The sequence below is a fragment of the Lachancea thermotolerans genome, assembly GCF_000142805.1.
Source record: "Lachancea thermotolerans CBS 6340 chromosome D complete sequence".
Classification (NCBI taxonomy): Eukaryota; Fungi; Ascomycota; class Saccharomycetes; order Saccharomycetales; family Saccharomycetaceae; genus Lachancea; species Lachancea thermotolerans.
In genome coordinates, this window is record NC_013080.1 from 965,269 (window position 1) to 989,288 (window position 24,020).

General features: G+C 46.0%; 17 protein-coding genes across 17 annotated transcripts; 10 read left to right on the forward strand and 7 right to left on the reverse strand.

Moving 5' to 3' along the window:
- Positions 1 to 236: 236 nt before the first annotated feature.
- OSW1 (Osw1p) lies at positions 237 to 1,247 on the forward strand (the record flags this gene model as incomplete). Its single annotated transcript, XM_002553178.1, has 1 exon — positions 237 to 1,247. The coding sequence occupies one exon, from the start codon at positions 237 to 239 to the stop codon at positions 1,245 to 1,247; it is 1,011 nt and encodes a 336-aa protein (XP_002553224.1).
- Positions 1,248 to 1,343: 96 nt separating this feature from the next.
- DAP1 (Dap1p) lies at positions 1,344 to 1,796 on the reverse strand (the record flags this gene model as incomplete). The annotated part of the gene is made up of 1 exon (XM_002553179.1): positions 1,344 to 1,796. One exon carries the CDS (start codon positions 1,794 to 1,796, stop codon positions 1,344 to 1,346), a length of 453 nt encoding a protein of 150 aa, XP_002553225.1.
- A 279-nt stretch (positions 1,797 to 2,075) lies between these two features.
- Positions 2,076 to 4,430, reverse strand: KLTH0D11858g (KLTH0D11858p; the record flags this gene model as incomplete). The annotated part of the gene is made up of 1 exon (XM_002553180.1): positions 2,076 to 4,430. The coding sequence occupies one exon, from the start codon at positions 4,428 to 4,430 to the stop codon at positions 2,076 to 2,078; it is 2,355 nt and encodes a 784-aa protein (XP_002553226.1).
- A 190-nt stretch (positions 4,431 to 4,620) lies between these two features.
- On the forward strand, positions 4,621 to 5,934 carry SPT14 (phosphatidylinositol N-acetylglucosaminyltransferase SPT14; the record flags this gene model as incomplete). The annotated part of the gene is made up of 1 exon (XM_002553181.1): positions 4,621 to 5,934. One exon carries the CDS (start codon positions 4,621 to 4,623, stop codon positions 5,932 to 5,934), a length of 1,314 nt encoding a protein of 437 aa, XP_002553227.1.
- A 5-nt stretch (positions 5,935 to 5,939) lies between these two features.
- NIP100 (Nip100p) lies at positions 5,940 to 8,399 on the reverse strand (the record flags this gene model as incomplete). The annotated part of the gene is made up of 1 exon (XM_002553182.1): positions 5,940 to 8,399. The coding sequence occupies one exon, from the start codon at positions 8,397 to 8,399 to the stop codon at positions 5,940 to 5,942; it is 2,460 nt and encodes an 819-aa protein (XP_002553228.1).
- A 122-nt stretch (positions 8,400 to 8,521) lies between these two features.
- CDC31 (centrin) lies at positions 8,522 to 9,052 on the forward strand (the record flags this gene model as incomplete). Its single annotated transcript, XM_002553183.1, has 1 exon — positions 8,522 to 9,052. One exon carries the CDS (start codon positions 8,522 to 8,524, stop codon positions 9,050 to 9,052), a length of 531 nt encoding a protein of 176 aa, XP_002553229.1.
- Positions 9,053 to 9,285: 233 nt separating this feature from the next.
- MRPL40 (mitochondrial 54S ribosomal protein uL24m) lies at positions 9,286 to 10,167 on the forward strand (the record flags this gene model as incomplete). Its single annotated transcript, XM_002553184.1, has 1 exon — positions 9,286 to 10,167. The coding sequence occupies one exon, from the start codon at positions 9,286 to 9,288 to the stop codon at positions 10,165 to 10,167; it is 882 nt and encodes a 293-aa protein (XP_002553230.1).
- A 177-nt stretch (positions 10,168 to 10,344) lies between these two features.
- HNT3 (DNA 5'-adenosine monophosphate hydrolase) lies at positions 10,345 to 10,986 on the forward strand (the record flags this gene model as incomplete). The annotated part of the gene is made up of 1 exon (XM_002553185.1): positions 10,345 to 10,986. One exon carries the CDS (start codon positions 10,345 to 10,347, stop codon positions 10,984 to 10,986), a length of 642 nt encoding a protein of 213 aa, XP_002553231.1.
- A 16-nt stretch (positions 10,987 to 11,002) lies between these two features.
- Positions 11,003 to 12,304, reverse strand: RPT4 (proteasome regulatory particle base subunit RPT4; the record flags this gene model as incomplete). Its single annotated transcript, XM_002553186.1, has 1 exon — positions 11,003 to 12,304. One exon carries the CDS (start codon positions 12,302 to 12,304, stop codon positions 11,003 to 11,005), a length of 1,302 nt encoding a protein of 433 aa, XP_002553232.1.
- A 255-nt stretch (positions 12,305 to 12,559) lies between these two features.
- GCD1 (translation initiation factor eIF2B subunit gamma) lies at positions 12,560 to 14,059 on the forward strand (the record flags this gene model as incomplete). The annotated part of the gene is made up of 1 exon (XM_002553187.1): positions 12,560 to 14,059. One exon carries the CDS (start codon positions 12,560 to 12,562, stop codon positions 14,057 to 14,059), a length of 1,500 nt encoding a protein of 499 aa, XP_002553233.1.
- Positions 14,060 to 14,164: 105 nt separating this feature from the next.
- On the reverse strand, positions 14,165 to 15,493 carry COX10 (protoheme IX farnesyltransferase; the record flags this gene model as incomplete). Its single annotated transcript, XM_002553188.1, has 1 exon — positions 14,165 to 15,493. One exon carries the CDS (start codon positions 15,491 to 15,493, stop codon positions 14,165 to 14,167), a length of 1,329 nt encoding a protein of 442 aa, XP_002553234.1.
- Positions 15,494 to 15,678: 185 nt separating this feature from the next.
- Positions 15,679 to 16,791, reverse strand: RPN8 (proteasome regulatory particle lid subunit RPN8; the record flags this gene model as incomplete). The annotated part of the gene is made up of 1 exon (XM_002553189.1): positions 15,679 to 16,791. The coding sequence occupies one exon, from the start codon at positions 16,789 to 16,791 to the stop codon at positions 15,679 to 15,681; it is 1,113 nt and encodes a 370-aa protein (XP_002553235.1).
- A 277-nt stretch (positions 16,792 to 17,068) lies between these two features.
- On the forward strand, positions 17,069 to 18,112 carry GPN2 (GTPase GPN2; the record flags this gene model as incomplete). Its single annotated transcript, XM_002553190.1, has 1 exon — positions 17,069 to 18,112. The coding sequence occupies one exon, from the start codon at positions 17,069 to 17,071 to the stop codon at positions 18,110 to 18,112; it is 1,044 nt and encodes a 347-aa protein (XP_002553236.1).
- Positions 18,113 to 18,473: 361 nt separating this feature from the next.
- On the forward strand, positions 18,474 to 19,691 carry DSE3 (Dse3p; the record flags this gene model as incomplete). The annotated part of the gene is made up of 1 exon (XM_002553191.1): positions 18,474 to 19,691. The coding sequence occupies one exon, from the start codon at positions 18,474 to 18,476 to the stop codon at positions 19,689 to 19,691; it is 1,218 nt and encodes a 405-aa protein (XP_002553237.1).
- Positions 19,692 to 19,944: 253 nt separating this feature from the next.
- Positions 19,945 to 20,268, forward strand: RBL2 (Rbl2p; the record flags this gene model as incomplete). Its single annotated transcript, XM_002553192.1, has 1 exon — positions 19,945 to 20,268. One exon carries the CDS (start codon positions 19,945 to 19,947, stop codon positions 20,266 to 20,268), a length of 324 nt encoding a protein of 107 aa, XP_002553238.1.
- A 456-nt stretch (positions 20,269 to 20,724) lies between these two features.
- Positions 20,725 to 21,951, forward strand: PNT1 (Pnt1p; the record flags this gene model as incomplete). The annotated part of the gene is made up of 1 exon (XM_002553193.1): positions 20,725 to 21,951. One exon carries the CDS (start codon positions 20,725 to 20,727, stop codon positions 21,949 to 21,951), a length of 1,227 nt encoding a protein of 408 aa, XP_002553239.1.
- A 90-nt stretch (positions 21,952 to 22,041) lies between these two features.
- On the reverse strand, positions 22,042 to 23,793 carry HRK1 (putative serine/threonine protein kinase HRK1; the record flags this gene model as incomplete). Its single annotated transcript, XM_002553194.1, has 1 exon — positions 22,042 to 23,793. The coding sequence occupies one exon, from the start codon at positions 23,791 to 23,793 to the stop codon at positions 22,042 to 22,044; it is 1,752 nt and encodes a 583-aa protein (XP_002553240.1).
- Between the last annotated feature and the right edge of the window lie 227 nt (positions 23,794 to 24,020).

Below are 24,020 nucleotides of genomic sequence, written 5' to 3' on the forward strand. Positions count from 1 at the left end.
GAACTTCTTTTCTTCCCCAAATACAAAATCTACACAAATAGACTAAGTTTAATGGAAATACTCTTGAGCTGAACTCAATTTGTCTTATGTGTTATCATACCGGTTTCTTCATTTTTTTATGGCAAACCTAATATAAATGATGACTGTGGCATTGACACTTTCCAGCACAAAAACCATAATATACAAAAGTGAACCAGAGATAACCAAATTCTAGTCAACAGGAGGCAGCGCTCATCATGAGGGCCCCACCTGCTCCGAGAAAATCAAGAGCGCGGTTTGTCCGTCGAAAGGCGGGGCAAGTCTATCAAGTTATATCCCTTCGAAGATTAAAGAAAAAATATAATCTACACCGGCTTCATAAAATACATCGCAACAACATCCGCAATGGGAACCCAAGGGGAGTGCCTCCATACAGATGTGACGCCCTATCATTTTCAAATGAGTTACTGCATGTTACATCAAATTCCGTCTCGCCAGCAGCTAAGCACAAGCCACTATTGATAGCATCCTTTCCAAACGGCTGTTCACGCTCTCCCCGTGTCAAGATTCTTCAAAAAAACATGCTTTCGAGGTTTTGGATGAGCAAGAGACGTTTCAAATTACGCAGGTTCAACCCAGGCCTCGAAAAAGCCTTTATTGATGAGGAAGACGCCCTTAGCAATGACTGCTTTCGTAGCTGTCGCCTTATAAAAAAGCAGACTTCAAAGTTTGCAGACGTCAAGTTCGATTTTGAAAAGAAGAACGTATTTAAGACAGTTTGCATGTCGACGGATCATCTCGAAGATCGCACCCCTCGATTTTTGGAGTTCAATGCAGGGCAGAGCATTCGGCTCGAGGAATTTCCATCGCTAAACTTAGCCAGAGGAGAAATAAGAAATTTTGAGCGACCAGGGCCATTTGCTTTAGAGTGCGAAGCCAGCGTTCTTCAACAGTTAAGACAGAAAGCAAAGCATAGGCTAGAATGGTTGCGCTGGAACGTGAGTGAGTTAGCTCCGAGACTTTCGACTCTGGCCGCCCCTGACGTCTTTATTGTAAGTGGCATTGTGCGGCCGTATGATGCTTCATCCGATTTGCTCGACGCAGACCTGCGAACAATGCAGACAAAAATCTCTGCATTAGTTGAGGCGTCGAGGCATGCCGGGAGCGCCTTCAACAGCTACAACCAGATGCTACGTAAGCTAGAGACAATTTCACCAAGAGCAAGCAAAACTATTCGACGTGCAACTACACGGCAACTCGTTAGGTAACTAAATTGAAAACCCCGTTAGCCTAGAATAAATATACTTAAAGGAATAGCTCCCTCATACATTTAGGCGCCCGAGAAAGCTTACCATGTCGCGGGCTTAGATGTTCACGCCCGGCTCTGGGACTAGCTCTCCGATGCATGGGTACTTGTTCTGGAAGTGCTCTAGCCAACCATTCAAGGACTCCATGTCCTGGCCAGTGAGGTCTGACAAATCATCCATGGGCTGGTCCCAGTGTCTAAGCGTGTCTAGCTCAAAGGAGTTAGTTGCTAGACCACGGGACGCGTCGTGGCCAGCAAAGTTGGAGTATGGCCCACTAGGCCCATAAAATTGCCTCCCTTGGGAGCAGTCGAACACTTTGCCTTTTATCGCAATGAAAATCTTCTCGTCGTCATGTCCGTTGTATTTGTATAGTGTCCTTGGAAAGAACTTTCCCTCCACGATTGGTTCTTCGGTCTTTGCCGTTTGGTTATCAGCAACTTCCCCTGTCAGACCAGTAGGGTCTTCGCTGGTCTTCACGCCGCCAAACAAAAAGTTCTTCACAAAAGACATATTGTATTCTAATTGATATTTCCCTGCTAAAGATGCTTGCTTCAAAGAACAACTAAGCGTCTCAATTTGTTAATTGAACAGTTCTTCTTGATGAGGTCTTTCCCAAACGAGGGGAGGTTTGGTACATTCCAGATCATCAAGTTAAACGAACACAGGCGTTGAAAGTACATGAGCATATAAGCTCAACAATTTGGTGTGATTGCCAAGGAACGCCTCCCCAGTTAAACCATATATGTATCGATTATCTAAATAAGACAACACGGCTTTATATACCTGCCGCTAGGTGCTTCCTGCGTACTCTATAAACGATTCTGCTGATTTTAGCAGAATTTCCGCCGCTAAGTTCGCTTGGTCTTGTGCTCTAGTTGCATCCCTGTCGAAGATTGCGTCTTTGATACCTGGAAAACTCCATGAGCTATGCGGACTTTGGTCCTTTAGAGTAGGACCGAAGAGAACATTTTTGTAGAATGGCCTATGCGGCAAGCCTTGGAGCGCACAGTGCCTTATACCAATGTGCGTTAATTTCTTGTTCCAATTCCACCTATCAACGGCGACAAAGGAAGGTTCAATGCCCTCATTCTCGACCATCACGATATTATTCCACGCACGAACCCAATTGGTGGATTGTTCGTCAATGCGTTTCCAAGCAGTAATGCCCTCGCCGAGCTGCTCGAAGTCGACATCCAAGCCTTCCGCACTCTCTTGAAGGTCCTGCAACAACTGCTGTAGGGTCTCGCTGTACTGCGCAATTCCTAGAGGAATCATAGGCTCGTCGGCCAACTTGAGAGCCATCTTGAACACATATAGCAGCACTTCTGAGCTTTTTTCCCAGTAATCCTCATTTATAGATTGCTTTAGGCGCTCGAAGGTGTCATCGCAGCTTTCAATGGGGTATTTTCTTTCTAGTACATGAGGCGCTGATATCGCTGCCACAGGGATACCGTGTGCAAGGAAGGCGCTCCAGTCGCCAAATTGTTGCACAGTCCTGATCTCGGTATCAACGCCCGTTTTTAGGTCCTCATCCTTCAAAAAATCAAAAAGCAGAGGGTGTGCTTGGATGTCGAGGTTAAGACTATCGGAGGTAACACCCAGCTGGCTAATGTCCAGCACTGTGTAAACCTCATTCTTAATCTTGATAAGTTCGGACTCTAGAAGCTCAGTGGCACCCGCGTGTCCAAATTGAGAGGCATCATAAGAGATAAAATAGATGGTCCTCAGTGGTTTCCAGCCGTATTTATATTTTACCTGCTGAAACAGTTGTGCCAAGGATAATAAAGCGGCCGTCCCATAGTTTGGGTAGGTGCACCCTGTGCAAGCAGAGTCTCGAGCTGAACTTATTATAATAGCTTTGTCTGATTGTTCCCTGCCTTCGATTCTCCCAGCGATGCTCCAAGAAAAGTGCTCCTGCCTAACAACAGGATCTAATGAAAAATCAATCTTTAGGTCATTCGCAGTGCCACTGTACCATCCATCCTCGAACTTAATGCCACCTTCTTTGGTCATTTCTTTCCGTAATTGTTCGGCCTGTCTCCGAGAAAGTGGGATGGTTGGAATCTTTGGAACCATAAGAGATTCGCTTAGCTCGATTCTGTTTCGTAGGGATGATGTCCAGCCCGGAGATAAAGGGTCCCCCATGTCGTAGCGAAAATTTTGAACAGATTTTTGCTGGATGCTATCAATTTGGTCTTCGCCGTAACCGTCAGAAATGAAAAATATGGCTTTTATACCGGCCTCCTGCGCCTCCACAACCTGCTCTCCGGCATTTTTGCTGTAATGAATCAGGGCTACTGTGTTGTCGTCAATCAAGTTTTCCTCTTTTAATTTTCGGTAATCTTCTCCCGAACCATAATGTGCATACAGTAGGTTAGCCTCTCTGACTTCACCTTTAACGCTCAAAGGGTTGAAATTCTGTTCACTCAATTCCAGGCTCAACTTTCCCCCAGATTTGGCATAAGCAGTCAAGCTCACATTCCCAGGGTAGTTAAGATACGTTTTGAAAGCTGCATCTCCAGCCACACGGAGCCCATTATTCGCAAACGCTTCTCTTATATATTGGGAAACTGCAAAGTCACCCTTTGTTCCAGCCATGTGAGGCATACTGCTAATGTATTCCAGATCGTTTTCCATTTTTGATAGATCCAAAGCCCTTTTAGCATAAGACATCAACTGCGTTTTATCGGAAAACATCCCTCGGGTACCAGTAGTTCTCTCACTAGGCAAAAGCCCGCTTGAGGACACATAGTAAATGAATAGCGACGCAAAGAAAACATAAACAAACCGCCGTAGTATCAGCGGATTCCCGATTTTACTGAGGTAGTAGTCAACTTTGTGTGAGGCCATAGACATCAACACCGCAAGCGGATCAGCGATTCTGTTCCTCACAGGGGTCACGACACAGTTTTTGAACTTTTGCCTAAGGCGTGCGACTCTACTCTGGGTGCTTGCTAGCGGGTCCTCGTCAAAGTCCATTATTTCAAACTGAGGCTCCTGGCCTTCTCTCATTTCCTCAACGTAACCAGGTGGGTTCGGAGGCAGTTCTTCAGCGGCCAAGGAAGCCGACGAATCGTTAGATTCTGGCGAGTCTCCAATGTCATCTTGCCCAACTGGTCTGTACCTGTTTGAAGAGCTCACCATTAGTGGGCCTTTTGTATTGTTTAGATGAGGTGTTACTTATTTGGAAGAAGAGGCAAATTGAAAACGAGTTTTTGAGTGCCTATACGTAATGCCTTTAAACATCAAGTGAAGAACAATGGGCTACAGAGTAGCGTATGTCATGCAGTTGTAATGCTTACAACAACCTGATAACTAACTGGCGCTCCACAGAATGGTGTGCGACTTTTTCTACCCCCAACTTGGGGGGGTCGAGTTCCACATATATCACTTATCTCAGAAGCTGATAAGTCTGGGACATTTAGTAGTCATTATAACACACGCCTACGGCGACCGCACGGGAGTTCGATATTTGACAAATGGCCTTAAGGTTTATCACATACCTTATTTTGTCGCATATCGCGAGACAGCATTCCCCACAATCTTTGGCAGTTTCCTGATAGTTAGAAATATCCTGATCCGAGAACAAATCCAGATCGTCCACACCCATGTGAGCGTATCTCCATTGACACATGAAACTCTTTTGCATGCCAATGTTATGGGTCTACAAACCTTGCTTACCGATCACTCTCTGTATGGTTTCGATACATTATCGGAGATTCTTAATAATAAAATGTTAAAATTCGCTTTGACCAACACTGGTGCTGTCATATGTGTCTCTAACACTTGCAAAGAAAACATGATTATCAGATCGAAATTAAATCCGTCCAGTATTTCTGTTATACCGAATGCAGTGGTTAGCCATGATTTTACTCCCGCTACAAAAGGTTCGAAGGCTCCAGGTGAAATAACAATTGTCGTGATATCTCGGCTCTATCCTAACAAAGGTGCTGACCTGCTCACTCACATCATTCCTCGCATTTGTGAAATTGAAGACAAGGTCAAATTCATTATAGGCGGAGATGGCCCTAAGTTTGTCGATTTTCAGCAGATGATAGAATCTTATAGGCTTCAAGATAAAGTTCAGCTAGTGGGAGCTGTTCAGCATGAAAACGTCAGAGATGTATTGTGTCGCGGTGATATTTATTTACATGCAAGTCTAACTGAAGCTTTTGGTACTGCGCTAGTAGAAGCAGCTTCCTGTGGGCTTTTAATTGTTACAACCACAGCTGGAGGTATTCCCGAAGTTCTTCCAAAGCATATGACCGTTTTTGCGCAAGAAACATCAGTATCATGCCTGGTTGCCGCTACCAGGAAAGCTATACAATCTTTACGGGAAGGCACTGTTGACACAACTTCCTTCCATGAGGAGATATCTTCCATGTATGATTGGGTTGACGTGGCAAAACGGACAGTAGCAGTTTATGATTCATTAGCGCAGAGTCCGATGCCAAGAAATAAGTCATGGTATAAAATGCTAAAAAATTTTCATGAAAGAAATGATGGGCCTTGGGCTATGCCGCTCTATGTGCTTTGTTACCTAGTGGAAAATATGCTCTACCTTTTCCTAGAATGGTGGTACCCCCGAAGTGAAATTGATTTGGCGCCAAAATGGCCAATTAACCAAAACCACGCAGCAAGCCCGTAAAGTTCTCATTGTTTGCACAATCCACTGAGAAGACTCTCAATACCAATGCTTCTCTCTTTCAAGGATTTGCAATAGTAGGAAGATATATTTGTTGAACGTTCTTTGCCTGAATAATTAACATCCAGCGGAACAACATCTAGAGACTTGACTAGGCAGTCAATGCTTTTATGTGCATCGTTCAGCTTTGTAAAAAATTCTGAATTCACAATGTTTCCACGAGCTTCTATCGGCTTTCTGAGCCACTTGTCCTCTTCCAAAGTATATTTCGCCTCTTCATGTTTTACAATGACCCTTCGTAAATCACTTATCTGTGAAATAAGATCGATTTTGTCGGTCGCTTCCATTTCCTTTACCAAGTCAATCATCTGAGGCTTGGGAAACAGGAAGTTTTGTCTAATTCTCTCAGACTCTAGCTTCTCTGTCAGCTCCGAACTTCTTGCCTGGAGAGCGGACACGCTGGCTTCGAGGGTGTTTTTGTTGCATTTGAGCCCGTGTAATTCTTGCTGGAGTTTAACAATGGTTTCTTCTTGATGCTTATGACGCTCAACCTTATTTTCATAAACTTTTAGTTTGAGCTCAAGCTCTTCTATTCTATTGTCTCTGAGACGAGCCTTTGGCGTTGAGCCATTTGAGTTATGTACCCTGTCTTCAACCAATAAATTTGACTGCAGCTTAGGCTGCTCAACCGAGACCTTTGACGCACTCGAGATCTTGTCAAACTTCATATTTTCTAATACAAAGTTTAAGGCTTCAAGGCTTTCAATGGCTCGATCTATGCTATCATTGTCTGACTTACCAGACGTCAATATGAAAACGACATCCTGAAAATAAGTTGATAGCAACTCCGAAATTTTTGGGTCATGGGTAACGCCAGCTGATCCTATGGGTATTTGCTCTTGTTGCTTCTTACATGTAGTGGCGAGCTGCTTGGCCTTAGAATGGATAAGCGACACTTTCTTTAAATCAAAGTCTTTCGAGAGAATGTCAAAAATCAAGGGTAAAAAGGTTTCCGCAGTAGCGCTTATGAAGGAAAGCAAAAAAGAAGCGTCTTTATTTAACGGCCCTCCCTGATTCTTGAGATGATGCGCTATTGAATCTGCTGAGCATTCCTGGGGAATTTTGTTGTCAAAAATTAGCTCCTTCCATTCATTGATTTGAAAGGCTGTAGGTTTAAAGGAATGTAGGGTATCAGTGTATATCTCTCTTTGACGATGCCAGGCCATGAGTTCTTGTGCCATCAATTGTAAAAAAAAGCTGCCTTGAAGTTTGACCTGCAAATCAGCTGGAAATTGTTCTTGCAATAGATGATTTGATAAGAATTGGACCTGCTTGGACAATGTAAGAGGTGCGCGAGACCCTTGGTCCCCCAGCCCTATATTACTGAATTTTTCGTTCAAAACACTTCGTTTCGCTATCATTTGAGTTTTAGAAAGCTGACTGCTTAACTGCTCAATTTGCTGGCAGAAGTCTCTGGTATTTGCGTGTGATTTGACGCGTTCAAGCTCGTGTAAAAGCTCTGCTCTCTCACTTTCTAAAAGGGTAATGGTATGTTTGTCTCTATCAGCATTTTCGCGCAGTATACGTAGCTGTTCAGAAAGTTCTTCTTCCAAGTCACTGTAGATTTGTTGCAAATCTTTGGCAACGACGTGCTCTGATTTCAATTCTTCGACAGTTGCTTTGAAAGACTCGACCCTCGCGTTCAAGTCGGTATTTTCTTCGGTTAATTTGTCGATTATTTGATTGTCAGCGGATTTGGAAGCTAAACTCTCGACTACGTGTTTACACTCGTCGAGCTCTGCAGCCGTAACCGAGAGCTCCATCTTGATCTGGTCGTTTTCTGCTGCCAACGAAATGCATTCCTCATTAGACTCATCTAGAGATTCCTGAAGCTTGGAAAGAGCTACCTCAACTAACTGATTACGTTTCCAAAGTGCCTCATGAGACAATTTCCCGGCGTCTGTCTCCCATTCATGTTCTTCAATACTTCTGCGTAAGTCAACTTCTTGCTGAAGAGCACTAAGGTCCTGCCGTAGTGTTGCTAGCTCTTGTTGCAATCCTATGATAACACTCATCAGTTCTTCGTTTTCTTCTTTGAGCGCTTCCTTATCAATGGCACAGTTTTCTAATTGTAGCTCCAAGTCCGCGTATCTATGGTGCAGACCGTAAAGCTTATCCTGCAATTTGAGGATTACGCCATGAAGATTGCGCGACTCGTTGGGGCTCGAAGCCACAGAGCCGCTCGTGCTAATAGGACGAACTGTTTCGATCCTGCCGAACAGTCCGTAAAGACCATCTTTGAGAGTTTGGTTGAAATATCGAACTCCTTGCACTGAGCCGTCGTTCTTGCCACATTTTTCGTCTAGCTCAACACCGCACCAAGTGCCTGGTGCAAACTCTGTTTCGCCGATGAACCTAACAGTACCCTGAAGCCCATTGAGAGCCACTCTTTTCCCAAGTTCGGCCATCCGACGAGCTGTCGTAATGCGATGAGATCTGATAGCTTCAACCTTGAAATAAAAAACAAAATTAACCTTTCACAATTACCTAAATACTAGCTAAAAGAACAAAATCTGATCAATTAAAAGACATGAGCCATAGAAGGACTACGCCAAGAGGCTCGTTAAATGGAGCTGGCTCGTACAAGCCTTCCAACTCTGAAAACAGCGTTTTACAACGCGAGCTATTGGAGGAGAACAAGCAAGAGATTTTTGAGGCATTCTCTCTTTTTGACATGAACAACGATGGATTTCTCGACTATCACGAATTCAAGGTGGCTGCGCGCGCGCTGGGTTTCGAAATGTCGAAAACTGAGCTGCTAGAACTGCTGGAAAAATACGACCGTGATGGAAGGCGACTGATTCATTATGATGACTTTTTCCTCGTGATGGGCGAAAGAATACTAGAGCGTGATCCGCTTGACGAGATCAGGCGTGCGTTCAAACTATTCGATGATGATAATACCGGCAAGATCAGTTTGAAGAACCTTCGGCGCGTGGCGAAGGAACTGGGGGAGAACCTCACTGATGACGAGCTTCGCGCCATGATTGATGAGTTCGATCTTGACAACGATGGAGAAATAAGTGAACGCGAGTTCATCGCGATATGCACCGATATGTAATCGTCGGCCGCCGCTACGCCATTATGTAGATGTATTATTATGGAGGGTTCAATAATGTGAATGCTCAATGGGTCATGTGCTTTTCACATGCCCAAACTCAAGCGAAACTTTCAGAAAATTTTAATGAGCAAAGGTCTATGCTTGTATGAGAAGGCCGGGCTGTCTTGAAGTGACAAGAACGCAGTTCAAATATCTGGATAAGCTTTTCGACCGAACTCTCGTAGCTACCGACTATGTCCGGATATCAGCATTTGTCAAAGGCTGGCTCACGTTTTTTGAAACAGGTCGAAAGGCGGCCGAAACACCTGGTAGACCATTTTAAAAAGTTCGAAGAGAAATCAATGCCTTCGTTCTTGGTCCCATCGATTCCGCGTGTGGAGAATGACCAAAAGTTCCAGTCAGTACGCGAGTGGGTTTTTATGCCAGGAGACCGCGTTGTGATAACGAGGGGAAGATGGAAAGGTCAAATCTCAGTAATTCAACAACATGACAAAGAGACAAATGGTTTCATTTTAGATGAGAATGGGCCAACGAAAACCGTTCCCGTCCCTAAACAGTTTTGGTCTGAGGGTCAGAACTCACACATGGTAACATTTCCAATCGCAGTCGAGAAAAAAGACCTTAAACTTGTTGCCGATATTGACGACCCAGCAGCACCGGGCCAGACAAAGACTGTGGCTGTCAGAGACATTGTATTCAAGGGATCATACTTTGACGAAAATTACAAGCAACGTATGCCTTTTAGATGTGTCTCTGGGCAAGAAGATCTTGTTATTCCATGGCCTAGACCTGAGCCTAAGGCAGATGCTGAATTAGCCACGCCAGCTGAAGTTGCGCGCGAGCAAACCTTTTGGGTCGAAAGCATTGCCAAAAACCCAATTCCAGAGGGCGCGCTGCTCACCGTCCGCAACCCACACTCAAAATGGAGAAGAGGGACTCTGTCAGCTAGAGACATCGCAAAGCTAGTTGCACCAAAGATGCCATTGACCAAGACCAAGAAAGCCTACATAGCGGAGCAGAAGGAGCTTGCTGCCGCACCAAGGCGCAAGCTCACGTCCGAGGACAAGGAGCTAATTGGCTCCAAGATTTTCCAGCACTTGAAGCAACACCTTTGAGTGTGTCGACGTTGTAAATAAGATTTACCATTTTCGCATGTACATAGCATTCCCAATTCCTTAACGAGATCATAGCCGCGAGGAAAGTTATTGATTATCTTCGATGAAATAATTATCAAATTTCCGATGCCTACATTAATGCTACTTCCGCCTTTGGAGAAGCCCTGAGAACCTATAATGTCTTTCAGATACGTTTTGAAAAACTATATAGTTGAGCCGCAACTCTATCCAGATGAAGTGTTGTTTTTCGATTCACACGCAGTCATCATAAAGGACGCGTTCCCTAAGAGTCAATTTCATTTTTTGATCCTTCCCAGAGATCTTAAAATTACATGGACCGATCCCACCTCCCTTAGCGCCGAGCAAAAGAGCAAGTTACAAGGCTATGTCGATTGGGCTCTTACTCGCGCTTTTGAAGATTTTACTAAAAGTTATACGTTTAGCAAAGAAGGAATGATTCCTTTCGAGAAAAAGTACCAATTTGAAGATAAACAATTCTTTATTGATAAATTTACTCAAGTAGGGATTCATAGTGTACCTTCTCTTAAAAACTTGCACATTCACGTCATGACGAAGGACTTCTACTCTGATAGAATGAAGAATAAAAAGCATTATAACTCCTTCAATACAACTTTTTTCGTGAATTGGAGACGCCTTCCTTTGGAGGAGAGCCCAGATGCTACTTATTTGGAGAATGAAGTTATCAAAAAGACAGATCTCAAGTGCTGCTACTGTAAGAAGAATTTTAAAAACCGCTTCTCGGAGCTCAAGCTACATCTAGATCGTGAGTTTAAGGTGAGATTCACAAATCAAAGTTGATTAAATACATGGTTGCCTAAAGCTTTTGATATTCAATCTTGCCTTCAAGTTTCTTGACTTCAGCCACTTTCCTCACGGCTTTCATCAAATCATCCTGAATAATATGGTCACGGTCGTCTCTAATAGCGAAGAAGCCAGCTTCTGTGATACAGTTTCTGATATCTGCACCATTGAAGCCATCGCTCATTTTAACTGCTGCTTCAAAGTCGAACTCGCCTGCCTTCTTCACTTTAGCGCTATGAATTTTGAAAATCTCAAATCTGCCTGTTTCATTAGGCAGGTTAATCTCGATCTTACGATCCAATCTTCCAGGCCTCAGTAGAGCGGGATCTAGTGTATCAGGTCTGTTCGTGGCCATGATGATCTTAGTTTGGCCCAGGTTATCGAAACCATCCATTTGTGTCAGAAGCTCCATTAATGTACGCTGGATTTCACGATCCGCCGAAGTACCCTCACTAAATCTTCTACCACCGATGGCGTCAATTTCATCCATGAAAATTATGCAGGGTTCATGCTCTTTGGCGTAAGCAAACATCTCCCGAATGATACGGGCGGACTCACCAATATACTTGTCCACAATACCTGAAGCTGGTGAAAAAATGAAGTTGGCACCAATTGTGGCAGCAACGGCCTTCGCAAGAAGAGTTTTACCAGTTCCTGGGGGGCCGTAAAGCAAAACACCTTTAGGAGGCTTGATGCCAACCCTTTGAAATATTTCTGGATTCTTCAATGGCAACTCTATCACTTCACGCAGCTCTCTGATCTGCTCTGTTAAACCACCGATCCCATCAAATGTAAGATCACCTTGTTCAAAAGAAGTCATGTTGTACACTAATGGATCCGTCTCACGGGGCAGCACGCGCATAATAGTGAGTGTGGTGATGTCCAGCGTGACTCTGACCCCTTTTTTCAGTTTGGACCGGTCAACTGAGTTGCGGACACCTACAATGTAACGTGGACCGGACGAAGCCTTGACAATATACTTTTCTTCGGAAAGCTCCTTCATAACTTCACCAATGAGCTGCCCGATACTTTGTAAGGCCTTAATATCGTTTTCTGTTTTCTCATACTCCTTCTCCATGTCTCGTATTCCCTGACGGCGTTGCTTAAGCTGGTCCTCGTAACGCCTATGCTCTGTCAACTTCTTTTTGAATGCTGTTAGCGCCTTGTTGCGCGCTTCTTGTGCAGGGTCGACCTCTACACGAGCTGGTTCTGTGTCATTTTCGCGTCCTGACGCTCTGTTCTCGCTGGTAGCATTTCCATCAGCACCTTCGGCGTTCTGGAAAGCAGCCATGAGGGGGTCTTGTTCTTCGCTCATTTCTTAAAAAGACAGCCCAGAAGTGGTCGTTCGGGGAATTAACTCTAGAATTAAGCGACTTTGTTTGTCCAATTCCTTCGGTGGCGAACTCAAGGTTTGACTCAAGTTCCTTAAGTTGGTAATTTTTGGTAAGAAAGTGTTGATATGTTTTTGTACGAAAGGCAAATTTTTAAAAGAATAGAGCTCATCTCCAAGAACTTTGACGATAGAAAGCTGTGTGCAAACCCCAAAGCTAAATAGGTCAGGGAGTAAGCAATGGATTTCCAGGCTTTCATCTTTTGCGGGAAGGGCTATAATCTAGCTCCTTTCACTCAAACTAAGGGTGATACCGGCGTCTCCAAAGCCCTACTACCAGTCGCAAATAGACACATGATTGAGTATGTGCTTGACTGGTGCGAACAGGCTAACTTCAAAGAGATCAACATCGTCGCTGACAATGAAGAGATCGACGTGATTCACGAGGCTTTATCAAGCTACATGAAAATTCGCGAGAGTCAATATGAGATTCTAGCCAAAACTCTGGCGCCGCATCATTCCCAACACTTGAGGAAACCCGTTCCAATCCAATTTATCGCTACCAAGGGAGAAACAACTGGTGCTATTTTGCAGCGAGAGCTTTTGAGCAAGATAACTGGTGACTTTGTTCTGTTACCTTGTGACTTCATCACTGATATTCCTCCACAAATCTTCATCGATCAATACCGCAATAAGGACCCTGACAACCTAGCAATGTCTGTGTCTTACCGCAATACATTCGAAAACATTGACAAGAAGCAGCTCGATTTTTCTTACACTGTTTACTCGGAAAACGAAGACTCTGTCAAACAGCCAGTGCTATTAGATGTTTACTCCAAGAAAGATGTGGAGAATTCCAAATACCTGCAAATTAGAACACACCTCCTATGGAGATACCCCAATGCATCCGTTTCCAAAAAGCTGCTCAACTCCTTTGTTTACTTTTGCTCCTATGAACTGGTTGAGTTACTTACAGAGGAGAGCAAGCTCAGCTTTACCTCAGAGACTGAATCCGAGGAGTTCGAAGATGACACTGTAACTTCAGAATCTCATAGGCAGGTTATAAAGCCAACGCCTTTCAGAAAGAGAAATAAGTTGGTCAAAGATCCCATAAACTGCTGTAAATCTTTGGCTAAGGTTTTTAGAGACCTGGGAAGACGCTCTTGGCAACACTCGGCACCTCGTGAAACCATTGGGGTTTTCATTCTTCCCTCGCTAGGATGTTTTATTAGGTCAAATGTTTTGAGCGCGTACATGGAAGCAAACAGATACATGCTAAGAATGAAGGCATCAATGTTGGCTGCTCAAGGAGCACCTGCGATCGGTAACTCGGCTGTTGGCGCAGATTCTGTTGTCGGTGCGGAGTGCAGCATATCCGAAAAGACAAGTGTTAAGCTTTCTGTTCTGGGAAAGAATTGCAAAATCGGCAAACGTTGCCGCATAGTGGGATGTGTTATCCTCGATGGTGTAGAAATTGATGATGAGTGCATTCTAGAAAACGCAGTTATTGGTAATTTTACTAAAATAGGCAAGAAGTGCAAACTCACGAATTCGTATGTTGAGGGCTCTTACATTGTCAATTCTCGGACCGTCTTGAAAGGCGAAACGTTGACTCACATTTTTATAGAGGAAAGTGAAGACACTTCTGATTCATTAGAATCATCAGAGGAAGAAGACACCAGTGAATACAGTGATGACTACGACGATGAATTTGAAGATGACGGATTATTTGAACGCTAAAAAACAAAAGTGCCCAAAATATAGGGAGTATCGAATTGAGCGGGCCCTGTCTTGTCCGTTATTTGATGTTGTGAATATCATGAGTTTAGTATTTACAAGAGAGTTTTATACACGTAGTTTTTTATCGTTTTCCTTCTCGAACAGCCAGTCCCATCTGCCTTTCTTGTGAAGAATCGCTAATATCAAGACAGCCGGAAGGTGTAAGACACTTACCCAAAACGTCTTCCTTGCGTAAACATTAGCAAGTGCGATTCCTTTATTAAATTTGACCCTATCCTTAAGAACTTTGGCAGAGTAGTTGATCCTTTGTTGCCACCAAAATTTGCAAGCCCAAAACGACAACCATGCGTTGACGACAGCTGAGTCCAGCTGATAATACCAATCAGTCACATCAAAATAAGAGAGGCCGAAACATAATGGAAACATTAGAAGAGAGTACCTGAAAGCAACCCTTGCATTTAATTTAGGGTTTTTCCAGCATGTCATTACGTATCCTGCGTCTTTGTACTCACTCCTGATGTTGTGGCTCAAAGTATTGAAGTGTGGGAACTGCCATGCGTATAAAAAGCCAGCCAGACACCAGCCACCTGGGTGACTGAGGGGACTGGCAGCGCACCATCCCATAAGAGGGGGAATCGCACCAACAAGAGCGCCAACCCATGTGTTGATAATGTGTTTTCTTTTTAGGGAAGTGTAGATCCACGCATATAGCGCAATATTTGTTGCCCCCAGTACTGCAACAGTTGTGTTCACCCCACAGTATAAGATTGAGACACCCAACGTTCCTGCAACAGCAGCAAACTTGTACGCTTGGCCCGGAGTTAACAACCCGCGAACCACGGGCCGTGCCTGCGTGCGAACCATGCGTCGATCAAAATCTGGTTCCCTTCCCATATTTATGGCATTGGCGGAAGAAGAACACAACGCAGTACCAGCGGTCAGCGACAGAAGTTCCAGTACCGTAGCAGGAAACGGGCTTAACGCGTAAGAACATATGCAGCTGAGCATTACCAAAACTGTCAGCCTGGGCTTAGATAATTGGATGTATGTTTTGATTAGCTTTTCCGTGGCTATCTTGTTTCCGACTTTCGTGTGCGCACGAAGCCTCTTTCTTTCTTCAGGGTCAACGCTTTTGACATTAAAAGGTGCGTGGGCCGGGGCAGATGTGTCGTCTGTACAGCTGAGTGCCTTACGGGCTGAGTCGGCAATTGTGACACCTGAATCTTTGACTTTGTCAGCAGATATATTAGGTGAAAATTCAATAGGCGAGGTGTTCAGTGGGACCGAGGTTCTCTTCCGCCTGTTATCGGTGCTGTAGTGTCGGTAATACAGGCTGAACCGCCTCACGCCGCTAGTACTCAAATAACTGCTTGAAACTGATCGCGCAAAAACAGTTTTTAGCAGCAGCACATTCGCCACGTTTACGGGTGTCATCAGCAAGCTGCCAGAACGTAGATCGGCCACTTGTTGCTGCTCGATGGGTTTCGATGTCTTGTCCGTGAAATTTTTGAGACTTCTCAATATAAGCCCGCCGCGGCAGGGGTCTAAGAAGTTAGCACGTGAATGGCAGACTAGACTTTTAGACTAGTCGCTATGAACTATACTATTTGCCTATATCGCTAAGGTGCTGATGCTATGTCGTCAGCAGTAGTTTTCTCGTCTTTGCCATCGACTTCGGGCTTTTCGCTTTCAGTATCTGGCTTATTCTTGAGCTGTGTTTTCGCATTTTGGATCTTGTTCTCGATCAGGTTGTCGAAGGCAATGATAGCTCTGACGAGATTGCTTACATAAATCACCATGAGCTCGTCGTTCGTCTTGACGGCAAGGGCTTTTTGGAGAGTGCTGGATGCGTTGGTGAGCATCTGGGGATCCAGTTCAGCCATTTCGTCTTCGTCCGGTACCCCGAGGTTTGGCAACAAGTTAAACACGTCCTGGAGCTTGCCTAGAATAACGTGGTTGACGGGGAGCTGTCCTTCACTGACCTTAGTGAGGTAGCTTGCAATGCCGCTGAGCTTTGTTTGAAGGCCCTGCAGCGACTTCAGCTGGTTGGTCAGTTTGATAGAGAGGCCTCCGGCGGCCTGGTCGCGCACGTCCCGCAACAGGTGCTCAACACCAATCTCTTCTGCCTCTTCCGCCTCGATGGACGAGGGCAAGTGCAGAAACGTCTTTTCTGTGGAAGTGCCGTCGTCCTTTACCTGCTCCACAGCCATGTATGCGGTCGTGGGAAGCCCCACGCTCTCCTGTTTCACATCCACAATCAGTAACAGCGGGTTGCTGCTGGTGTATTTCTTGAACACGTCGTTTATTTTGAGATCCGCAGACTTTAGCTTAGGTCCACTGTGGTACCAACCCACCAGTTTCTCTTTGGCGTTGATCTTCTTGCACATTTCGTTCATGCTCTCTATGTAGTTGTGGTCCAAGAACCACACATCAGGGTTCTTTTCGTCTTCCTCGAATGGCAGGGCAAACGAGTTCGTCACCCTCACCGTGGAAGAGCTGCTGTCACCCAGAATAACACCAACACATCTTTTGCCTTGAGGCGTATTTATACGGCGGTAATGGTCCAAAACCGATAGTAGGACTAACGGCGCGACTGTGACACTGTCGTGATTGAGAGACATGATTCCACTGGCCCTGTTGTGTGCTTGAGATCCTCCTGGGCTATTGTACTCGAATGTCCCGAGTTTGATGGTTAGTTTGCCACCTTTAATCTGGGAACCTTTCATTGACATTTAGGATTCGTATATCATGATGTTTGCTCATTCAGAGGAACTGGGAATCTTCTGCGTATCGTGACACTATACACCTTTCGGAGGTATATTATGTGGCTGATGTGTTCAACTAGACACTGCCGTCTAGTCTTCAATCCTTGAAACTACGCGACTTTTTTGTTTTCGAAGTGATTAATGCTGACATTTAAGTTCTCGAACTGAAAAACTTCGATGAGCTTGATCCAGTTAGCGTGAAAGAATCTGTGTATCTTACAATCGAGACTGTTTATCGCAAGCTATGCCATTTGGACAAATTGTAATTGGACCTCCAGGGTCAGGAAAATCGACTTACTGTCACGGCTGCCTCCAGTTCTTCAACGCTATTGGACGGCATGCTCAGGTGGTGAATATGGATCCTGCGAATGATATGCTTCCGTACCCCTGTGCAGTGGACATTCGAGACTTCATTACGCTAGAGGAAATCATGGCTGAGCAGCAGCTAGGGCCAAATGGCGGGCTAATGTACGCTCTCGAGTCAGTGGATAAGTCGGTAGACCTATTTGTGCTACAGGTTAAGTCGCTTGTGCAGGACGAGCGGGCGTACGTAATTTTCGACTGCCCCGGGCAGGTAGAGCTTTTTACCCACCACTCTGCACTGTTTAGGATTTTCAAGCGGCTAGAGAAGGAGCTGGACCTGCGCTTGTGCGTGGTCAACTTAATCGACTGCATATACGTGACATCGCCCTCGCAATACGTGTCGATTCTGTTGCTGGCGCTGAGGTCGATGCTAATGATGGATTTGCCACATATCAACGTGCTGTCCAAGATCGATATGCTTAAGTCGTATGGTCCACTGCCCATGCGTCTCGACTATTACACTGAGGCTCAGGAGCTAGAGTACCTGCAGCCCTTTGTAGAACAGGAAAGTTCTAGCGTTCTCGGCAAAAAATACAGCCGTCTTACAGAAACTATCGGCGAAATGGTGTCGGACTTCAACCTTGTGTCCTTCGAGGTGCTCTGTGTGGATGACAAGCAGAGCATGATTTCGTTGCAGAGCGTTGTGGACAAGGCTAACGGTTATATCTTTGGCGCCTCGGAAGTTGGAGGAGATACTGTATGGGCTGAATCAACCAGACAGGGTGCATCAATGGTCACCTACGATGCTCAAGAACGTTGGATCGACAACAAAGAGGCCTACGATAAACAGGAGCGCGAGGCTCGCGAACAACTCCTCCGGGAGCAGAAATTACAAGAAAAGGAGGTTGATGTCGATGCAGACGGTGAATGGGAACAGGCTTTGAAAGATTGGGAAGAGCAGCGTGGACTGAACTACGTCAAGTAAGGACGCAGACTCTCCCACTTTCCCACTGCATCACGTGCACTTAAATCTAGTCACGTGTGGGACCCAAAGTGAGCCAGCCATTTTATTTTAAACAGCGTCAGAGCCCAGCAAACAGCTCAAAGCTAAGTCACGCATGATTCGAGGGGCTTGCTTCGTTGCCTGTGCTGCTGGTGATTGTTTCATTAGCGCCAACAACCAGAGCCTAAATTGGTAACAAAGCAAGCAGGTCCCTGTTGCGATGGAGAGCTGCGAGAGAAAGTAGTATAAGAGAGTTGCGGTGAGGAATGTGCAGGAACCATGTCAGCCAATTCTTCGTGGGGTCTAGAAAACATTTGTATGAAACTGAGGTCTAACCCTCAAAATGCCGAGGAAATTCTTGGGCCAAAGACTGAGCGCCGGCACTGACTTTGTGAGGCCTGCGTCTCTGAACTTGACAGAACTCGATCTTGATGAGATCCCAGACGTACCGCAGGGGACTTCGCTCGACAACCGTGAACTCGGTAGCTATCCAGCTGAGGATGTGAGATGCCGACGGCTCTCTCGTCCTTTTGGAGGAACCCTGAGACTCAAAAAAAGGCTCAGTTCCGTGCCAGAGCTGCTACTTCGCGATCTTGGAAGACTAGAGCAGAAAACAGGCGTCAAGCTAGCTCAGAACTCAAACACAACATCAGAAAGACCAGCTAGGAGGAGCGCTCCTCCATGTTCGGCACCACGGTGGACAAAAGACCAACGCGGCAAGAATCTAGTTACGGCTGCCAAGAGGAGACCAACATCATCGACTTCAAATCACCAGTCATACGTGCCGTCGCCTCTTGCCGGCCCACCATCTATGGGGCGAGGTCAGACACTCGAGACGTTTCCAGTAACTGCAGTGCAGATTCAGTTCACACCAGAACGACCTTCGCATAATCGCCAAAAATCAGATGGAGAGCTTTTGTTCGAGGAAATTATAAAAGCATATGCCAATGCGCCCGAAAGAGAGGGCCCGGAGCCCTTGGCGCTCAAGGCAGAGATGCAGAGCTCTTTAGGGAAGCATTTTGTACATGACAGCGCTTCAAGGACCTTCGGACAGGTTAAAAAGCAGCCCTTGGGGTTCTTTGGCACAGTGGTGAAGGAAGAAGAGCTGAGCGGTATCGAGGGGCCAAAGCATACACGAAGGCTCAGTCCGCCATCCCTGCCAGTTGCGCTTGACGCAACCCTTCCTGGCGTCGAATACTCCGGCTCGAGCTCCTCCGATCCCTCAAGCTCGGGCGAAGAGTTCTCAGATCTTGGCAGCATATTAGAAAGCTTGAAGGCTAGCCCGCGAGGAGCTCGCTCGAGCGACGAAGAAGAAAACTACTTTTCAGCTGACGATCTCCTGTCGAGCCCAACGAAGGTCAACCTTCCCACTGCGCGTAGCGCCAGATGCTCGCTTCGGCAAGTCCGCACTAGTCAGGTCACTCCGGTAGTGCTCGATTTTGATGAGCTTGTTTCGGCCTCAGAAGACGAAGGTGAAGGTAGCGACGCTATCTCTCAATTACAAGAAGAGCTCGATGACCTGGGGATCATGGACACTTCCAGTAGCATTTATGATTCATGAGTCTGCTGAACGCTGCTGAACACAGGCGCGAGAAAGGTTATCCTTGAACTATCATCCTCTTGGTAGCCCTTGTCTTAGTGAAAGGGCCCACTCGACCACATACTACAGTTATCGAACTGGTCACATGATACTCTATTGCATTGTAAACGCACGTATACTCATATAGAACAGGAAAGGCGCATTAAAGGTGAAAGGACACGCACTCAACGAATCTGTTGAAAGAACAAGAATTGTTCATCACTAAGCTCGCGCCATGGCTCCCTCCCAATTAGAAATCAAAGTCAGGTCTTTACAAAGGCTGGTTAAGGAAGAGAAGTACTACCAACAAGAGCTGTCGGATCAAAAAGCTCATGTGGAGAACCTGAAGGCTAACTCCGAGGTTGATCCATATGACTTAAAGAAGCAGGTGGAGGTTCTCCAAGATACCCAGAGGCTTCTGCCGGCACTTTATGAAAAGATTGGCCAGTTTAAGGAGGACCTCGTGCAGTTCACAAAGACGTACAGCGGCAGCGAGGATCTCGGGAGCTCAAAGCAGGTGCTCAAAGAAGCTGCGGATCTGCTCGAACAGAAGCGCTGAGCTCTGATAATTTTACTCTAAATAAGGTTGTCTCATGTGCAGCTCGCAAACGACCTCTCGCTACAGCGGTTACCAGGTAATTGCTAAGATAAGGTAAGTAGTCCTAAAACGCGGTAAGTAATAAAGCTCAGCTAGCTATGTAAATCAACGTCAGAAATTGTCAGCACTTAAAACTTTACCTAAAAATCGTGTTTGTGAGGCCAAAAGTTACATTCAGCATTAAGCTTGCGTTAATTGACGAAATTAAGATTGATCTCGACGAAAGAAATCCTAAACAGGCCGCTTGATTAGTTCTGGCACCATGGGGGTTCGACCAGCTTATGGACCCCTGGACTTCTGCACTCTATGCTCTACACGCTATTGACGCACTTACATCAACTCTTCATAAAAAAATTCGACTTAACGGATGCTCATCGCTTCGAAAATTACGTCTTAGCGTAGCCTGTCACAAACGTGATGATGCACTGCCCTATTTGGGCACGAGCCTGTTCTAGCGCTCGCACTCCCGGTGTACCGGCTTTAATATCCCTCCGGGACGCTAGGCTTTTCCAGGAGTCGCTTTCAGCAAATTCAACACTCGCTACTTTCAAGGATGCGTATCAAACAGGCAAGTTCCGTGTAGTTGAGGATGAAGACAAAGCCAGTGCCGGTTTGAATTCGAATCGGTCTCTTCCCATGCTACAGTTTCCTAAGTACAGAATTTTTGAGGAAGTCGCAAAAGATGCTAAAATCGGCGAATGGAGGAAGCCGGTGACAAAGTGGGCTAGACTGGCCAAAGCAGTGCTTAAAATGTACATGGTGGGGTTAAAGAATAACTGGTACATCCGGAAGTCTGCAAAGAAGGTAACCACCAAGTTTGGGACAACTCCAGAGCAATTTGCGGCAGAGCTGTACAAAGATATGACATTCCAAGAAATAGAACATCGAATCAAAGGACTGAGGCCCGCGCCATTGCGCATCAACCGCAGCGAATTCCAAGAACTACATAGGCAGAAAGAGTTTTGGAAGATTCCCGCGTTCTTTGCCCTCTATGTTGTATTTGAGGAGTTCTTACCATTGATTTGTTACCTCCTACCTTCGATCGTACCATGGAATTGCCTTACGCCAGGAGGGTTCAAAAAGCTATCAGATCTACGTGTATCATCCAAAAGTTTACTGCCTTTCAAGTCGCAAGACAAGCTTGTTCCAGCCTATGCCTCGCCTTACTCGGTGCCGCTAGACAATGTCATCGGCCTCCTCAGAAGCCACAGAATGATTTCGAGGTGGAAGGCTGCCGTCTATCGCGTCTCAGGAAATCGGACGCAGCTATGCGAGTTGCTGACTCAGTTGAGCCAAAACCTTACGCTTGATGACTGGTTCCTGGTTAGTCAAGTCGTCAACGCGGATGGCATCGTTGCGATTACTGACAGAGAATTGGTGAATGCCGTTTTGGAAAGGCAACTTTACTTCAAGGGGGAGGATCTGAACGCGCTAGCTTCGACAGAAATTGGCAGGAGGCTTCTCGTTTGGCGCCTTCTGATTTACTGGTCATTTAGATTCCACGGAACCACTGTGACTGGCGGACCTAAGACTTTCTCGGAAACCTGGGGTGTGAACAACGTTGGTATCATGAATTTTCCGGGCTCTACGCAACTATTGGATTTTAATACTCTAAAAAACGTTGTCGACCAGTGCTGTACATAAACACTTTCAACTGAAATTAACTTATCGTGTATATACGCAATTCCCAATAAACTCGGAACGCATAAATTAATTTATGAGAAATTGATAACGCTAGACTTTATAACTCTCAAGGTGAGCATCCTCTTCGCACACAATTGTGTGTGTGTGACCTGGGGCCCTGATGGTACCCTTTTTAGCATCCCTGGTGCAGAATGGGATGTTGGCGAACCATTCATCGTTATACATGTCTTCCATAGTGGCTCTTTCTTTAGGGTCCACTGTTAGAATACGAGACATAATTGGCCTTGAAGCGTGTGGCAGCAGACGCAATAAACGATAAGGCCCATGCATCACCTTCCTGCCTTTTCCATGGTGACGCGATCCGCTCTTGTGATCACAAGCTGGTTTTTCTTGAGGCGCCTCTGTATTGGAAGCATCTTTCTCATTAGGAGCTTGTGGATCGGACGCATGCTGCTGAGGGCTTTGTGGCTTCTCATTTGTTTCTGCAACTACTTCATTCTTAGTGTTTTTCTTTTCCGGGGCGGCCTCAGGGGAAGTGTCTTTTTGGGCCGACGCTGATGCGCCCTGGGAAGCATTATCAGGGGCCGCGCTGGCGCCTTTAGCAGCCTGCGTTTCAGCAGCTTCGCTCCCATGTCCGTGGTTCGGTACCGGGCTTGGCTCAGATTTCTCAGCCAAGACCCTTTCCTCTTTCAATTTCCGCGCCCGGTGTTTCTCTTGGCGTCTTTGCCTCATGAGCGTTTCATGCTCATGCGCAGACTTAACATAATCGTGCTCAACATCATCAGGGAGGCAAAACAATCTGAAATTGTCGTCAGTTTCTTTTGGAGTTTTCCAAGGAAAACGTTTTAGCATCATGCAACAGTATATGATGCCAATGGACCAAATGTCGACAAATTGAGGGTCGTATCTTTTGGTAGACGTCATAACTTCCGGAGCCAAATAGGGGTCACTACCAACTATTCCATGTGCCATGCTGACATTGGCGTCAAAAGGGTACTTGAAAACGACGGCACTGCCGAAGTCAATTAGCTTCAAAATCCCATCACAGGTCATCACGCAATTATCCAATTTCAAATCTCGATGCGCAAGGCCCATGCTGTGCAAATATTTAACACCCTCCGTTAACTGGCGAAGGCAACAATTAATCTCACCGCGGCTCATGTTTCCTGACATTACCACCGCAAAAAAATCGATCGGGCAATACTCCATGACTTCGTAATACTTGTTCTGTTTGGCGTCGCTGAAAATATCCAGTGTTTCTATCACGTTAGGGTGGTGCAACGTGGACCCTATGCAAAACTCAGCAGTGCACTTTTTGGCATAGTCTTTAACTAGCTCCGTGGGCCTCCGGGGACGAAACTCTTTCACAGCGAAGGTGGCGCCATCACTGGGACGAACAATAACGCGAACGGATCCGCCGGCACCAGACCCAAGCACCTTTCCAAGTTTCCCGTATTTTTGAGCTAAAATGGCATCATCGTGATAAATGTTGACACGGTTCGACAGCGAAAGCGAAGAATCGGACGACGGGGGAATGGCAGACTGCGTGTGGGAGTGGTGCTCTGGCGACCCGTTTCGCAGGCTCGACTGCGAGTGTTTGCGGTGTAAGATCGCGGGGCGAAAAAACCGCTTCAGCTCGTTCATGGAGCCGCCGGAACGCTTCGGAATGTCACTGGGCTCGCGGAACGTCTCGCTCCCGGTGGACTCGCGACTACTCGTGTGGTTCATGAACCCGAGAAACGAACGGCTGCTCCGCACATTATCGGCCTGCGACCCCAAACTGGGCGGCGGGTGCTGGCCCTTTGGGTGGTGGAAGGGGTTTCTTCCAAGTAAAGTCGGCATTTAAGCTCACGCGAATCGGGGCTAGTTTGCAGCTGCAAGGGGAAAATCGCTTTTCCACTTTACTGATGTTGTCCTTGTGCCAGCAGGGCTTGTGTAAAATCCAGAACGCACCTTCCGGTCTGTCCTTTCTAGCTAAGATTCTCTTTCCGGAATTACCGACCAAAGTCTGTGCAAATCTGCGTTCTTGCGCTTTCGAAGAAACTATGCTTAGGCTCCGCAGATACCTG